Here is a 14,162-nt window from a genome sequence, read left to right as displayed (position 1 = left end):
GAGAAGCTTTTAAAATGGTAATAAATTACAAAAATTGTGCATCAATTAATTTTTATTTTATTTTTTACGATTTTTACATCAGGTTCCTGAATCGCAATCAACTTGTTTACTAGTACGTTTGGAGCTTTCAAGTTGGTCTTTATGAACGGTATCAGGACGTTCTCTTCTTGTTTCATTTTTACCTTCTGTCTCTATGCTTGCATTTTGAGGTATACCATTAATTGTTACCATTTTACATTCGTTAGTTGACATTTGAACCGTTTCTCCTATCACCCTAACAGTTTCAATTTGTTTCTCTTGATGCCGGACAGAATCCTCCTCTGTTACTTGAATCCTAGTCTTTCTGTTTAACAGTTCTTTCTCGATACCGTGAGGTAAATCTAATCCGGTTAATTTGGCCAGCATACTTTTTTTAGCCACCCCAGCATCCTTCCGTTTTTTCCTCTCTGATTTACCGGTTGCCTTCTTTCTTTTCTTCTTTTTTGATAGATGAATTTTAGTCATGTGTTCCGTAATCTTCTGCTTGCTTGAAAACCTTGTGTCACAAATATCGCAGTGATACTTTTTGCCAAGATGATTAGTGCGAATGTGATGGTTTAGATTGCGTTGGAAGAAATAAAACCGAGGACACTTGTCATACGGACACGGTACAACCATCCGATCATCAATATGGAGGACCGAGTGCGATTTTAATTGTGCCTTGTTCAAAAATACTTTTTTACAATCATTGCACTTGTATTCTGTGAAGAAACAATCAAGAATTTAGTAAGCATACGAAAACGTGAAATCAAAGCCTAGTTTACAAGTATACGTGAAAATTCAATTCTTACCACTTGTGTGCAAGTTTTTTTTATGTGTACAAAGTAAAGACCATTTTTCGAATACTTCCGAGCAGCCTGAAGCCGGACATGAATACTGCTTCTTACTCTCATGCGTCATTTCATGCTTTTTCAAGGTTTTCAATGCTACATATTCCTTAAAGCATACTTTGCAATTGTACAATGCAACACCGCTGTGCGAAGCCTCATGCTCTTTGTACTTTTGCTCCTTGAGAAAGTTTAACCCACATTCTTTACAAAAAAATCTGTTATTCTCTGTATGAACACGATCATAGTGTCGTTTTAAATTCTGTCGATTACTGAGGATCAAAGAACACTTAGAGCATCTGAAAAAAGGAAGATTTTTGTCAAACTCTGATATGAAATCAATCTGCATGTATTCTGGTATAAGAGCTTTGGCTCCGTAGCAAGAAGACTTACTGAAATGATTGCTTAACCAAGCTGTGAGTTTGGCTGTGTCGTACGAGGTGTGATTTGTTCGTGTATGCCTTGTCACAGCCATCATAATCGCAATTGAAAGGCCTCTGAAACAATGCACTGTTAGAATGTATTTTCAATCATGATATGTGCAAAATATTGTAAGTATAGAGGACTTAAGCAGCTACGAAACAACATACTTCGCCAGTGTGCTGCCTAAGATGTCTGGCTAGTCGTGAAGGGCGTAAAAAAGTAGCGCCACAACCAGGATGGTTGCATTTGTGGCATTTCTCAGGTTCTAAGGAATTACTTTTTTCATCCCGATTCAGAGGCATGACACTATGTTCCAAATTGGGTGTATTTTCTAAAGGCATAGTTGCGCAGACATCGTTCATTCCGACATCTGAAAAGCTGAAAAGTGAGAGAAACTTCGTTTCATAAGAGTAATAGAACAAATAAATATATATGGTAGAATTATTTAACTTTACCCCATTGAAATCATTCAAAAATCGAATTTCTGATTCAGAATATTCTTTCAATTTCCAATGATCAGAACGTCTTCCAATTCACCGATCCTCCTCCATTGAAGCATGCTGCTGGCACAGACCATGCTTGAATGGACGCTTTCTTTCTTACCGACCGAAACTACTGCGAATGACTAAAGTGCTCCGCATAATTATCTTACATAGTCGTAGTCGGCTCGAATTAAAGAGCCAATACTATCATTGCAATCCCGTTACGTCAGTTCAATTTGCGCCATTTAATTAAGTTCTGCCTAATAATCGTGTCTATTGCTTCACAAGCGGGACTACCTATTTCATTTTAATTAATCAGGAATGATTTAAAAAAAATTCGAACCAGAAATTGACCCATTTTATTGAACAAGGCTGGTTCACAAGCCGACAGATTCACGTTGTACACAGATTATGGTGCAGCGGTAGTAACCTGTCAAATACTAGTCGATCCCGCAATTAATTATCCTTGCATAGATTAATCATAAAATGAATTCACCTTACACCTGGATACCCGTATTACTCGCAGTTATTCTCTCCGCTGTTGGGGTTAGTACTCACTGCTCGATTTTAAACAATTCGTTCAACTTTCAGCTCCCCATTACCGACGCCCTAACCTAACTCTTCGTTTCTTTTCTTTTTTCTTTTTCTTTATTGCTTACCGGTGATTTCAATCTTCGGCACCAATTTTTAGCCCTTATCTGTAACTTATAATCGCAAAATATAGACACCTGTTATTTAATTCTTTCAGAGCGAACTAGATTACGACGGTTGGCTCCGTTTAAGGGTATGGCATGCTTTAAATAAGGAACCAATGCCGAATTTTATTGAACGTGGCAACATAACTGTCACCAGCGTTCGCAGCGGAGCTTCAACGGTAGCGCAAGCCGGTCTCAAATCCAGTGAACTTGACGAGTTACGGAAATTGGCTGAAGATGACAGAGAGTATCGACTGAAGGCATCTGTGCGAGGTTCCTCTGGCACGGAAACAACCTTCTTTACGTCTGTCCCGGCGGTAATACATTACTATAAGATTTCCTTTGCAATTAATATGATTTTTAAGTATTGAAGATAATTAATTGGCCTGTTAATAATTTATCTTGTAGATTTTCCGTTACAAATGTTACTGAATGTTTGAAAAGATTTCTTACGGGAACTTCTTACTGAGCAATCCCTTTCCATCGGTTCTGTTTGACTTTCTGAAGTATCAACATCTTTCTTGCTTTGAATTTTCGTTGCTCAACAGCCTTGTTAATTCCTTATCGTCAAGCAAACGTGGGCTTTACGTTCTTTAATAGATTTCACTTTAATTGTATTATCAGTCAGATTAAATCGTTCTGACAACTTTTCAACAAACTCTTAAACAAAATTGTATTTCTTTCCAAATCTGGTGCCGTAAGATATTTCTGTTAATAAATACAAATTCATTATGGAAAAATTTTGACCAGATAGTAAGTTCGGTTCGTGATACTGAAATATAAGCCATTCTTTTTTGGAACATGTTTACAACGTTTTGGCAAAGATTATCAGTACTCCGACGCGACGCATTAATTTCGTACACAATATTTTTTATTCGGTGTTGGATAGTTTGATAAGAATTTTTCTTTGATAAGCAAAATTAATGGCACTGGGACCGCTGATTATTTTGCTATTCAATCAGAATTCACTATTTTTAGTGCCTCGTACTCGGCTCCGAACTTGAAGATTTCTTGACTGTGTGGCTGGACGGAGCAGCGGAGCCGGTTGCGGTGAGCCTATCTTCATACGGTCCGTGTTCCCGGGAAGTTCCGTCGACCCAGATGTGGACAACAGAGGTCCAGGTCAGGTACCCAGAGGCAGGCCCAGTTCCGGACACGGCGACGTACATACAGAAGTTGGAACGAGAGAGGGAGGCCAGGGAAAGGGGAGAGACCAAGGACAACAGATCTTTCCTGGCGAAATACGTAAGCGCGCTCGATCGCTGACGCAATGGATATTTGCTTTTCCTTCCGAATTCGGAAGTCTAGCATTGCGAGGAAAAACTGTTTAAAACTGCTCACGCGACAAACAACAAGCCGCGTATGATATCGGCCAGCCTTGGAAGTGTTTACGAGAATCGACGAGCCGCATAAGTAACGGCCAGTTAGCCCTGACATGAATATTTGATGCAGTTTATTTGTCTCGAGCGTAATTTAACACAACATATAACTGTCGCACAGCAAGTGTCCTCTGTCTATATGGTTTTTCTTTTTATATGAATTTCAGTGGATGTACATAGTACCTGCCGTCATATTCGTTCTACTCTCGTCGGCGACAAACCCTGAAGCTGGCGGCGCCGGCGGCGGAGGAGGTGGGGCTCAGAGATAACGCGGCGAGGCTTGAACCACCAACGTTCGACGTATAATTTCATGCACATAGTTATTTATTCCCTATCTCTGTCGCTCCTACTCGATAATCCTAATTTTTCTGTAACGGGCCTCAAACTGTACGTGAAATAATAAATACGAAAAACACCGTCACCCTGCCTTTCCCTCGATTCGATGTGGAATATGGAAATTTTTTATATTTCATAGCAAGTAAACCCTGCCTATTTCGGCGCTTAAACAAATAAGCTTACACAGTCAAGTAACTCTGGGCCTGGTTGACTGTTAATCGAATTTACAAAATTCTTGCCGTCGCGTGACTTTCATCGACATGAAATAACGTCGCCAGCTCAACGTCAGGCTCCCGATGCGTGTTTGCATAATTCAGATAATCAATAACAGCCCAAGTGCCTCGCAGGTGAGCCATTAGTAGGCTTCCTCGGGGCGAACATTGCGTTTGTGTACGGCGCTGCGCGACTCGAAATGGCAGCGTTTTCTCTCCAGCTTGAGCGAAAAGTGGAATCGGGCCTTGTCGCATGCGGGAAATTCGACGGTTCTCACGCATGCATCGTAGTCGCTACTTCCGGGGGCAACATCCTCGTCCACAGCCCACATCGTCGTCCGCTTCCGGATCCCGACGATGATCCTAAAACCGGAAGACTTGCTTGGACCGGCGAACTTGCCGAATTGCGAATCGGCAAACAGGTGGGTGCTGCAGTTTATGGTAAAACTGTGAAGACCCGGTTGCGAATATACTATGAATTTGAAAACGTTGGTTATACTTTGTTCGTGTCTCTCATAATTAAATTATAAAACGACATATTGGACCCTTATTATAAATACTTAATCACGGATCGGTCAGTTTCATTTTCAATAGACGACGATCTTGTCGAGTAATTTAAAAATATTGATTCTGCTGAATATTCTTTTAAGTGAAAATTGATGCCCTCTTCAACGCGTTCCGGATCAATTTATTCATGAAAAATAAATTCCTCACTTTTGAAGGTGACCTCCCTGTACGCCGGACGGTTAGGCGAAGATGAGAGAGATGTTCTCATGATCGGTACCGCGACTCACCTTCTCGTATACAACGTCGAGGATAACGCTGACGTGTTTTACAAGGAGGTGAGCCTTCAATAAATTATTACACAGTCGAGTAGAGCAAAAATTTGAAAAAATTCTGGAATAACACGCTGGATTGTTCGACCGCAGATGTCTGACGGGGCGTACACCATCACCGTCGGCAAACTGGGCTGGCTGACGGACCGAAGCGTCGTCGTTATAGGTGGTAATTGCTCAGTGACCGTCCTGGACGCCTCGGGTACGGAGGTCTTCTGGACGGTAACCGGCGACGTCGTCGTCTCCCTGATGATATTCGACTTCGACGGCGACGGCGCGAACGAAGCGAGTATAAAATCCGATTTCGTAACAGTGCGCGGTACATCAAAGATACTTATAGGCATACATGTTTCGAACAACCACGTTAAAATTTGACCGATGACCCTAGCTGATCCTCGGAAGCGTTGATTTCGAGATTCGGGCTCTGAAGGGGGACTCAGTGGCCTGGGACGTTAAGGAAACGGCGCCAGTCACGGCCTTGGTTGCCCTCTCCGGTTGCCAGTTCGGTTACGCCGTGGGAAACGGTACCGTCGGGGTCTACGAGATGGGGCAGCGTCTCTGGCGTGTGAAGGTCGGTGCGGAGCCGTGAAGGGAGTGTCCGTAAGTTACGTCATCGGTTTTAGGAAAGAGGACCGAAGGGGGGATCAAAAATCCTCGAGATTCGATGACGTAATTCATGTACGCTCGACAAAAAAATTCCACAAATAGACAATTTGCGTAACGAATAACTGAATTCCCTGCTCCCTGCGCACCATGCAGTCGAAGCACAGAGTGGTGGCCATTCGCGGCTACGACGTGAACGGAGACGGCACAGAGGAACTCGTCACCGGGTGGAGCAGCGGCAAAGTCGACGCCAGGGTGCCGGCGACAGGGGAGGTCGTCTTTCGGGTTCAGCTGTCCGCAGCTGTGGTCGGAATCGCACGCGCCGATTATCGCCACACCGGAAGACCCGACCTGGTCGTCGTCTCGGCGACTGGAGAAGGTGGTGTAACAATGTCTGAAAATAATTTTCTCAAGGAAGAACGGTAATGATTATCTCCGCTTCAACCTCCCAAAACGATTACAACAGTCAGGGGCTTCGGGCCGGGAGCAGCTTCTTCGGAGGCTTCGGAACCGGGCGACAAGATGCGGGAGTTGCTGGCCAAGAAACAGGCGCTGATAGCGGAGATGAGACACAGGGCTGCCAATCCCGGAAGTTTCGCGTCCAGACTAGCAGTGGAGGTCTCGTGCGGGGACGGAGCAGTCCGCATGGCACTGGCAGCTGGTCCCGGCCTCCTGGTTCACTGCGCCATCGTCTTCGCCGAGGGAGTCTTCGACGGTGAGACTCTGGTTGATCGCCCCAGTCGACCCTGCGGACAGATCGAGATTGAACTCCGACCTCCAAAGGACTCCCCCGTCGACGTCCACGTCAAAGTCTGCGTCGGGCCGATGGGCGCCGATCTTCTTCAGGTATTCTCCTCGGGTATATTTTGATATCTGTAAAATATTATGGCCAGTGACATGATAGGTTCTTTCCTTGATTGATTTAATAGGTTTTCGAACTGACGCGGCAGCTACCGCGGTTCTGCATGTACGAAAGGATAGAGAAACCGATCGACGTTGAAGACGCTCTTCTTGATGAGTCTGGAGTCACGATCGAGGTGAGCCGTTTTTTTTTTTTCTTGACCGACTAGTTAGTTCTTCCCATGCAATTCAATTTCCAAAAGTCACACTATAATCAGACCGCAATTAACTGGAGAATTTTTTTACGACTGTTGAGGTGGCGGAGAGACCCCAACGAGTGGCAATTTGGCTTGGACAAAATCTCATACTACCCGAAGAGACGGAGGTGGAGGTCGCGGAGGTGGGACCGACGGCGGGCACGCTGAACGTCTGTCTGCGAGGTTTGAGGGACGGGAAACTACACCGGCTGGAGGCGACGAGCGGTGGAAAGATCAGACTTCGAACGAAGGACTCAAACTTCGCAGGGGAAGTCGTTCAGTCGTTGGCATCTTACCTCGGACTCGGGGAGCTTGGTGCGGAGGCGAATTTTCCTGAAGACGAGAAACTGATGACCGAGGCCTTGGAACGCCTGACGGGTGACGAATTTTACCATCCCTTGTTTGAATTGCAACGAAGTGGTCCGATTGTAAGCGGTTAAATTCGTACCCAGGTCTTCGCGAAACCGAAATCCGGCTTCGAGCTGGCGAGGCACGCGGCGCTGCGATGCTCAGGAACCTTTTGGTCCGTACCGAAGACGCGAGGATCTTGGGTGACGCGAAGAACGCCAAAACCAGACTTGCCCAGCTTCGGGCCGTCAACGGCGATCTTATCCGGGACCACGAAATCGGTGCCAACAGCTACCGCGATCTCGTTCGTACCCTGAAGGAACTCAACGCCGCCGTTCAACGCATCGCGCGTCTACGAGGTGTGCAGGAGATTCGTGATTAACGATACCATTCAAAAGCCGAGAACCAACGCTAGCCAAGTACGGTTAAAATAAATAATCGAATGTTTCAATTTCAGTGGGGAAGGCTGCAGCGAACGCTATCGCAAAGTGCAGATCTGCGATTCGCGACGGAGATACGCGGGCGCTGGTAGCAGTTGCTCGACAAGGATAAATAATATAACGCATCGACTTGGGGTGCGGGAGCGAAAAGCAAGGAATTTTTTATCGTGGTAAACACGTGAAACGATAAGCGTTGCCCAATTAATTTTTCGATCTTGCATCACGACAATTTTTAATAATACATTCACGATAACGTCGATAACAACGTGTACACGTCGTACACGATACTCCTATAATTATTTTTTGACATCGGTATAGGTGTAATGTGAATAGCAACTTCATTTAATATACATATACAACTAAATGAACGAACAAGTATTATACATATACACATATTGTGGTTCCGGGGTCCGTTGCATCTATTCCTGTTCGCCCGATGGTGGATGAGTCCGCTTGTCGACGCGTTTGTTCGCCGGGCAATACTCCGCGTATTCCTCCCAGGTACATCCTGGTCCGGCGCAGCATTCCTGAGTTATGGATGCGACGGCGGTCTGACTTCGCCTCTTCAGGTCCCGCCGGTACCGCACCATCTCCTTGGCTCGCCACCCCGACACCCAAGGAGGCGGCGGAGGTCGCTGAAGACTACCAGAACGACGGCTCACCCCGTAAATGTCCTTTTCGCAAGCCCAGTAGAGGTGACGAAGCAACGTCTCGCGGCACCTCGCGTGCGTCTCTCGGTGCCAGGCGTTCTCCCAGTCAGCCCTCGACCTGACGCAGTCAGATTTAATTAAAAAACGATGTTGCGATCAAGAGGTGAAGAAAAATACGTTCTTTTTCTGTACTGGCGCTTATGACGCGGCGAACTATCGGCGTAACCGCGCTGATGTGAATAGAATTTGACGAAGTTTGACGGTACGTATAATCTCAACGAATCTTCGCGGGAGATTTTGAAGTAAGGATCAGTTCAGTTTCAAGAGAAGTTAGTGGAAATTTTATGGAACTTTGTTTACGGTCGGTCCGATGAATAAACGCACGTTGTGGAAATTTGATTTGTATCACGACAAAAATCGTCGTACAGATATTCAATCTAGCACGCACTGAGAAAATGATTTTCGAAATTTCTCACCTCTCCTTGAAGACGCGTTCCAGGTCGACGAGGTGGTCCGTCGCCCCGATAGCACCGAGGGCCTCGAGAGCCAAGCAGCCGATGGCCAGAGCGGATGCTCGCATCTTGCGAGGGCGACGTGGAAGGGTCTGTCGACGGGCTTTGCTCTAGTTCTTATACCCCGATGCCGGATGCGAGATCAGTGGGGTGGAAAGTTGCATGAGCGTCGGGGGTTGCGGAGAGGGTGCCACTCAAATTGGCACGGTATCCCGGAGCCGTGGGAGAAAGGCAAACAGCAAACAAACCGCGGTTCGAATTGCGGCCTCGATTGAGGCTGTAAATCGTCGCGGAGTGTCCTCCCGGCTGACCCAGGGGATGAGGATCGTCACCCTGCGAGGGAATAGGTTCTGGACGGAATTACATTTCGTCGGTATCCCTTAATACTCGGGTCTTCTATCACCCCGCACTTAATCGCAGTCCAACGACGGGACGGATGTAATTGTCGGCTCTCACTGACCCAAGATCCGAAAATAAACTCATTCATGCAATCAGACCTGGTTCGTTCATTCATCAGCGTGGTGAAAATATCTTGCAAGGTGACTCGACGATTTGGGATCGTTACCACATCACTTCTAGTCACTGCACCGATCAATCGTTATGAATTGTATGTTCGCAGTGGGATTTATTGGATTTCTTATTCGCAGTTGTAATCGGTTCGCCCATTTTTTAACAAGCCCGTTAAAATATGTCTGATGAAACATCACTTCGTGAAAACGATAAGAAATTGAGACGATCCGTCGAATATGCGAAATTTTTTCATACTTCATACAAGTCACGTTACGGATCAGCCGTTCGTTGCACGAATGTCACTATGTTTGCAGTACACTCTGCATGCAACCGTACGATCCGATAAATTCCCACGCGGTTATTCACAGTTGTACGAGCCTAATAGGGATAATATACATACTATACGTAGACCTTATGTGGAGGCTTGAAAGAATTTTTTTGATCAAGAGATTCAATTTTAAAACCCATCCATATACGTTTTATTTACGATACATACATATACATACATACATGGCGTCGTTTACATATCTATACATACTCACAACTTTGCGTACACATCGCAGACGTATATCAGAGTGTGCATCTCTCACGTGTAACATGTGTTGCAAAACAATAATACATCGTATACATTAAAGAAAAAAATAGATAAAAATTCGCGATTCTGGAGTATCTGTGAAAGATGCTAAGGGGGTGCACCGCGTGCAGAGATGCTAAGCCTTCGCCCTGGCGGCGGTACCGGAGGTCTTCTTAGGGCGTTGATGGACCCGTCGGTGGAAGCTCTTACCCGGAAAGGATTTCCCTGGACAGAACCGCCGGCTGCAGCCTCCGCGACGAGCCTCGAGACGTCGGAGAACATGACAGTGACCTGGAGAGATGAAGAAAAAAATAATGCAAAGGACGGAGCACGGTCTTTGGTACCTTAGAAGGCTTCCAGAACCTGGTCGACGGACTCTCTCGTCGATATCTCGTAAAAACCATGGGCCTCGATGTCGTCGGCACGACGACGACCCTCCCAGGCGGACACCATCCTCTCACCCGGAGAAGCGGCCAGGTCCGACTTGTTCCCGATCAGCAAGACCACCGGTGGCACCTTCCGTCCCCGTCTCGCATGGGTCACCAAAAATCTGGAGGATGGTAACGCGGTGATCGGGTCAATTCATGATCGAATTTAATATGAAAACAAAGGTGAATGTATAATGGCAAAAAAGGGACAAGGAAGTAGGAACTTGTTAATCAGGGTGTGTCGAAGTGACGGGTTAAAGTATAGTAGGAAGAAGCCACCTCAGCCGCGAGGTCTCGTCGAAACTGACGCGGTCGCTGATGGAGTAGACGATTAGTATCGCGTCTGCCCATCGCAGTTTTGGCTCTGTAGGTGCTGGCGGATATCCCGAGGGATCGGCAATTTCCCACGAGCCAGTTGCCGCGTCTGTAAACTTGTAGATCCTCTCCGTAGTGCAGTCGTACTCTCCGATGAATCGGCGCGTTGCGAATCTTACCGCCAGCGCTGAAAAATTAGCCAATCTTGATAGCGGTAATGAGAACCGCTGCTACACACTCAGGCCTTAAGGGATTAAGGGGGCACGATACCTAAGGCTAAACCAGAAAAAAGGCCGAATCTCAGTCCTGCAAGATGGTCTAATAGGTTAAATTTAAAAAGTGGTGACTCAACATCAAAGGTGACTAAGTTCGTATAGAATGGAATGGAATTTTTTTCCACATGTGTACAAAGTTCTCGAACTTCGTGCGCGAAATTCTTCGGACACGAATCTACCCGAAAATTTGAAAATCTGTGTACTATTTTGATAAATTTGATTTTGACAATTGGAAGGCCGTGAATTTCGAGGGCCTAAGGCTACAGCCTTTTTAATCTTACGGTTAATAAACTCTCTTTCCTCATTGGGCAGCGCCGTGTGACGTAACGACGCCCGAGTAGCCCGCGCGTTTAAAAGTAGACTAGACCTTGACACTTGACTCGTTTATTTTTTGTCCGATCGTTCCCTACGAAACCAGATGTTTGCATTATTCGCTCGTCGCATTATTTATGATTTTTTTTATTCACGAAAAGTGGCGCGTCGCGGTTCGGTTATTACTGTACGCCGATATGCGGTTATAAATAGAGCAACGTAACAGCGCAGCGGTGCTAAAGTGGAAGAGATGAAACGTCTGTTGCAACGACGACTCTCTCACCCGTCTTTCCGACGCCGGGCTGCCCGAGGAGGACGACGCGGATGGCTTTGCTGGCTACGTCGCGTATCCCGGACAGTCCAAGGCTCCAGGTGATCGGGGGCGTCATCTCCGGAGGTGCGAGAGACGGTCCGAGGAGTTGGACTATTCGGGTGAAACTGCTCGACGACAAGGCCTCTCTCCGGTAGTATATTGTTCCGGCGTACAACGAAGCCGGCAGGGCGTTTTATTATTCCTCACGATCGGAGCTATTGACCGAGATAACGCTGAACAGCCCCGGTGCTTACGACGCACCGTATACCTACTGTCAGGTAGATATAAATAGGTTCGCTAAAGCGAAACCTCCTCTCCCCGCCTTGGTATATAATCTGCAACGACGCTGTTATTAATTATTACTGTAAGTTCGGGGACGGTCAAGCAAGAGGTAAACATATACGTGAGCATGCTCCGTTACACATTGTAGTACACCCAGTCAAATCGTTGCCGCAAATCCTACCTGGAGTTTGGCAATTAACTGATTTCTAGAGTCGTCGTAATACCGAGTGCACACAACCTTTTCACGGCTTATTTCAAAGACAGAATCCTGTAAACTACTTAGCATTAAGGTGCTTCGCAGAAAATGGCAGTTGTCTTAGGCATGTTACAAGGCAATGTACAATTACAAGGCATTTTATCTAAATGTAGAAACACCGTAAAACCCCGTCCGAGTTGGAAAGCCTTTACTTCGTAATCTTTTTTCATATTGATGTGAAATGAAACTTTCATAATTTAATGCTACTCTTGTGAAGCATATTGTATTTTTGCCGAGAAATCGCTAAGGTTCTCTCACAGGTGGTCAAGGATCAGTATTGACATCGTTCGATCTACACGACATGGACGCGCAAGGAGACCAATGTTGCGTGCGGTTTAATTTACGCCTCGTATACGGTAACAGTGAGACTACCAGCAGCGAGCATCGGGTCTCATTAATCGATCGAAATACCAACTTGAAACTGATTCGCTCCGAACGTTCTTAGCGGGTGTTAAACCACCGTGGATAATATTTTCATGAATTTGAAGAGACTTCTGGGATTTTACAGGCGAAGCTAGCAAGTGGATTTTTATGAAAATTTATCAAATGAATCAACTCGTTCGCGGTTGGAAGTATGAAATGTTGAATAATCGAAAAAGCAAACGTCATGACGAACTTTGGAACATATCTGTTGAATATAATTATACTTTTAATGTGTTTACGCATATTATTCTCTTCGATATAAACGCCCGACTTTTTCGCGACGCATCATTTACGATCTCCTTACACCCGTTCGTGCGAATGAAGAATCTGACTTGAGAGAATTCGTCCGTGATTTTCCTCGATAGCTGGTAGTGTGTTTGCACTCTGTGGTAGGGATAAAAAATCAAGTTTAGAGCAAGAATACACGATAAGGAGTTTAAACCAACCGACCAATCGAGATTTATTCTCGTCTCTCGTGATTCAAGCAAGTTCTCTGAACCCTGGGGGTCTGAACAATTGTTTCTGTCATTTTCCACGAGCAATATTGTCAATGATCAATGTCACTTTGTTGAAAGTTTTAAATAACAATGCAATGAACTTTAACAACTACGAGGAAATTGATAAACATTTCTGGTCCCTGCATGCGTTCTATACATATACGTATTATATACCACATAAGCATAACACAGATCTGTAATAAACACAAAATAAGTCTTGTATCAGATGCTCCTTTGAACTTGCTTCTGTAATCCGAGATAATGTTTTCCACTGTAATTCATCTATTATTAGACGGACAGCACAGTGTGATCGGAATCTTACAGCCTGCACCTATGCCATCTCACGATTCCGTTCTACATCAATTTGAACTCCTTGTCCTCCCTACAGCGCCACGTTGGAGGGACAAGGATCTCCTCTTCTTCTTCTTCTACTCTTCTTGCCTTACGTCGGGCCCCCCGCGAGGTTATCGCTGACTGTGTACAAGCGAGAACCAGGACAAGACGAAATGGGCATAGTCCGCGGGTTGCTATCCAACGACGATTGATTGTTTGACCACAGTAAAATACATTATAGGTATGTACCTTGACGCGTCGCCGTCGTGCCAAATAATACGTCAGCATCAGTGTGAGCGCAAGTTTGTACATCATTCGTGCACTGCATAAACACACACACACACACACACACAAATGTCTACATGCTGCGTATCACTTATAGCTCGTGCTCCAGATAAATTTCTAAGGATTTTAGTATATCCGTGATGTGATGCATGCGCAGTTACTCATCGTCGTAATCATGGATCCATGGGGGAAACGGCGCAAATTGACGCCCTCAGACTTTCCGTCCTTTCTTTCTCTCGACTTCGCTACTTTAAGATCAACTTCATACAAAGCTCGCAATATTATGCAGCGTGTTCTATCGGTTGTTGGTTTGAAGAATGACCGGACGTTTATCGTAAGATTAGGATGTTTTCACCTCACTTCCGCGCTGGCCTCTGTAAACGCGCGAAGACCTGTGTCGGTTATTTGTAAATATTGTACGTGAGAGAAAGACGCGTTTATCGTCGGACGTCCACCGCCTCCCGCGTTTCAGTCTTCATT

General features: G+C 45.5%; 5 protein-coding genes across 10 annotated transcripts; 2 read left to right on the top strand and 3 right to left on the bottom strand.

Annotated features, from left to right (window-relative positions):
• Positions 1 to 34: 34 nt before the first annotated feature.
• Positions 35 to 2,569, bottom strand: LOC124308272 (zinc finger protein 436-like). Of its 3 annotated transcripts, XM_046770868.1 has the most exons (6): positions 2,431 to 2,569; positions 1,745 to 1,849; positions 1,457 to 1,667; positions 1,260 to 1,363; positions 831 to 1,165; positions 35 to 740 (listed from the first exon to the last, which is right to left on the bottom strand). In XM_046770868.1, the coding sequence occupies exons 2-6, from the start codon at positions 1,756 to 1,758 to the stop codon at positions 79 to 81; spliced, it is 1,326 nt and encodes a 441-aa protein (XP_046626824.1). In that variant the 5' UTR covers positions 1,759 to 1,849; positions 2,431 to 2,569; the 3' UTR covers positions 35 to 78. The 3 variants fall into 3 exon arrangements, with proteins under 3 accessions (XP_046626824.1, XP_046626827.1, XP_046626825.1); XM_046770871.1 differs by lacking the exon at positions 1,745 to 1,849 and having other exon boundaries at positions 2,431 to 2,525; XM_046770869.1 differs by lacking the exon at positions 2,431 to 2,569 and having other exon boundaries at positions 1,740 to 1,856.
• LOC124308277 (ER membrane protein complex subunit 10) lies at positions 2,008 to 4,266 on the top strand. Its single transcript, XM_046770879.1, has 4 exons — positions 2,008 to 2,317; positions 2,520 to 2,783; positions 3,445 to 3,711; positions 4,013 to 4,266. The coding sequence occupies exons 1-4, from the start codon at positions 2,258 to 2,260 to the stop codon at positions 4,112 to 4,114; spliced, it is 693 nt and encodes a 230-aa protein (XP_046626835.1). The 5' UTR covers positions 2,008 to 2,257; the 3' UTR covers positions 4,115 to 4,266.
• Positions 4,267 to 4,443: 177 nt separating this feature from the next.
• Positions 4,444 to 8,085, top strand: LOC124308269 (Bardet-Biedl syndrome 2 protein homolog). 2 transcript variants are annotated; one of them, XM_046770865.1, is made up of 10 exons: positions 4,446 to 4,815; positions 5,116 to 5,235; positions 5,323 to 5,514; positions 5,618 to 5,800; positions 5,989 to 6,211; positions 6,299 to 6,678; positions 6,762 to 6,869; positions 6,989 to 7,307; positions 7,382 to 7,636; positions 7,735 to 8,085. In XM_046770865.1, the coding sequence occupies exons 1-10, from the start codon at positions 4,594 to 4,596 to the stop codon at positions 7,827 to 7,829; spliced, it is 2,097 nt and encodes a 698-aa protein (XP_046626821.1). In that variant the 5' UTR covers positions 4,446 to 4,593; the 3' UTR covers positions 7,830 to 8,085. The 2 variants fall into 2 exon arrangements, with proteins under 2 accessions (XP_046626822.1, XP_046626821.1); XM_046770866.1 differs by lacking the exon at positions 5,116 to 5,235 and having other exon boundaries at positions 4,444 to 4,815.
• Positions 8,086 to 8,136: 51 nt separating this feature from the next.
• LOC124308280 (probable insulin-like peptide 7) lies at positions 8,137 to 8,957 on the bottom strand. The gene is made up of 2 exons (XM_046770881.1): positions 8,844 to 8,957; positions 8,137 to 8,485 (listed from the first exon to the last, which is right to left on the bottom strand). The coding sequence occupies exons 1-2, from the start codon at positions 8,945 to 8,947 to the stop codon at positions 8,137 to 8,139; spliced, it is 453 nt and encodes a 150-aa protein (XP_046626837.1). The 5' UTR covers positions 8,948 to 8,957.
• A 589-nt stretch (positions 8,958 to 9,546) lies between these two features.
• On the bottom strand, positions 9,547 to 14,075 carry LOC124308276 (ras-related and estrogen-regulated growth inhibitor-like protein). 3 transcript variants are annotated; one of them, XM_046770876.1, is made up of 6 exons: positions 13,647 to 13,710; positions 12,792 to 13,538; positions 11,577 to 12,156; positions 10,671 to 10,893; positions 10,327 to 10,513; positions 9,547 to 10,254 (listed from the first exon to the last, which is right to left on the bottom strand). In XM_046770876.1, the coding sequence occupies exons 3-6, from the start codon at positions 11,680 to 11,682 to the stop codon at positions 10,072 to 10,074; spliced, it is 699 nt and encodes a 232-aa protein (XP_046626832.1). In that variant the 5' UTR covers positions 11,683 to 12,156; positions 12,792 to 13,538; positions 13,647 to 13,710; the 3' UTR covers positions 9,547 to 10,071. The 3 variants fall into 3 exon arrangements, with proteins under 3 accessions (XP_046626832.1, XP_046626833.1, XP_046626834.1); XM_046770877.1 differs by lacking the exons at positions 11,577 to 12,156; positions 12,792 to 13,538 and having other exon boundaries at positions 13,647 to 14,075; XM_046770878.1 differs by lacking the exons at positions 11,577 to 12,156; positions 13,647 to 13,710 and having other exon boundaries at positions 12,807 to 13,381.
• Between the last annotated feature and the right edge of the window lie 87 nt (positions 14,076 to 14,162).

The sequence above is a fragment of the Neodiprion virginianus genome, chromosome 6 (assembly GCF_021901495.1).
Source record: "Neodiprion virginianus isolate iyNeoVirg1 chromosome 6, iyNeoVirg1.1, whole genome shotgun sequence".
NCBI classification, from domain to species: Eukaryota; Metazoa; Arthropoda; class Insecta; order Hymenoptera; family Diprionidae; genus Neodiprion; species Neodiprion virginianus.
This window is presented reverse-complemented; position numbering and strand designations above follow the sequence as displayed.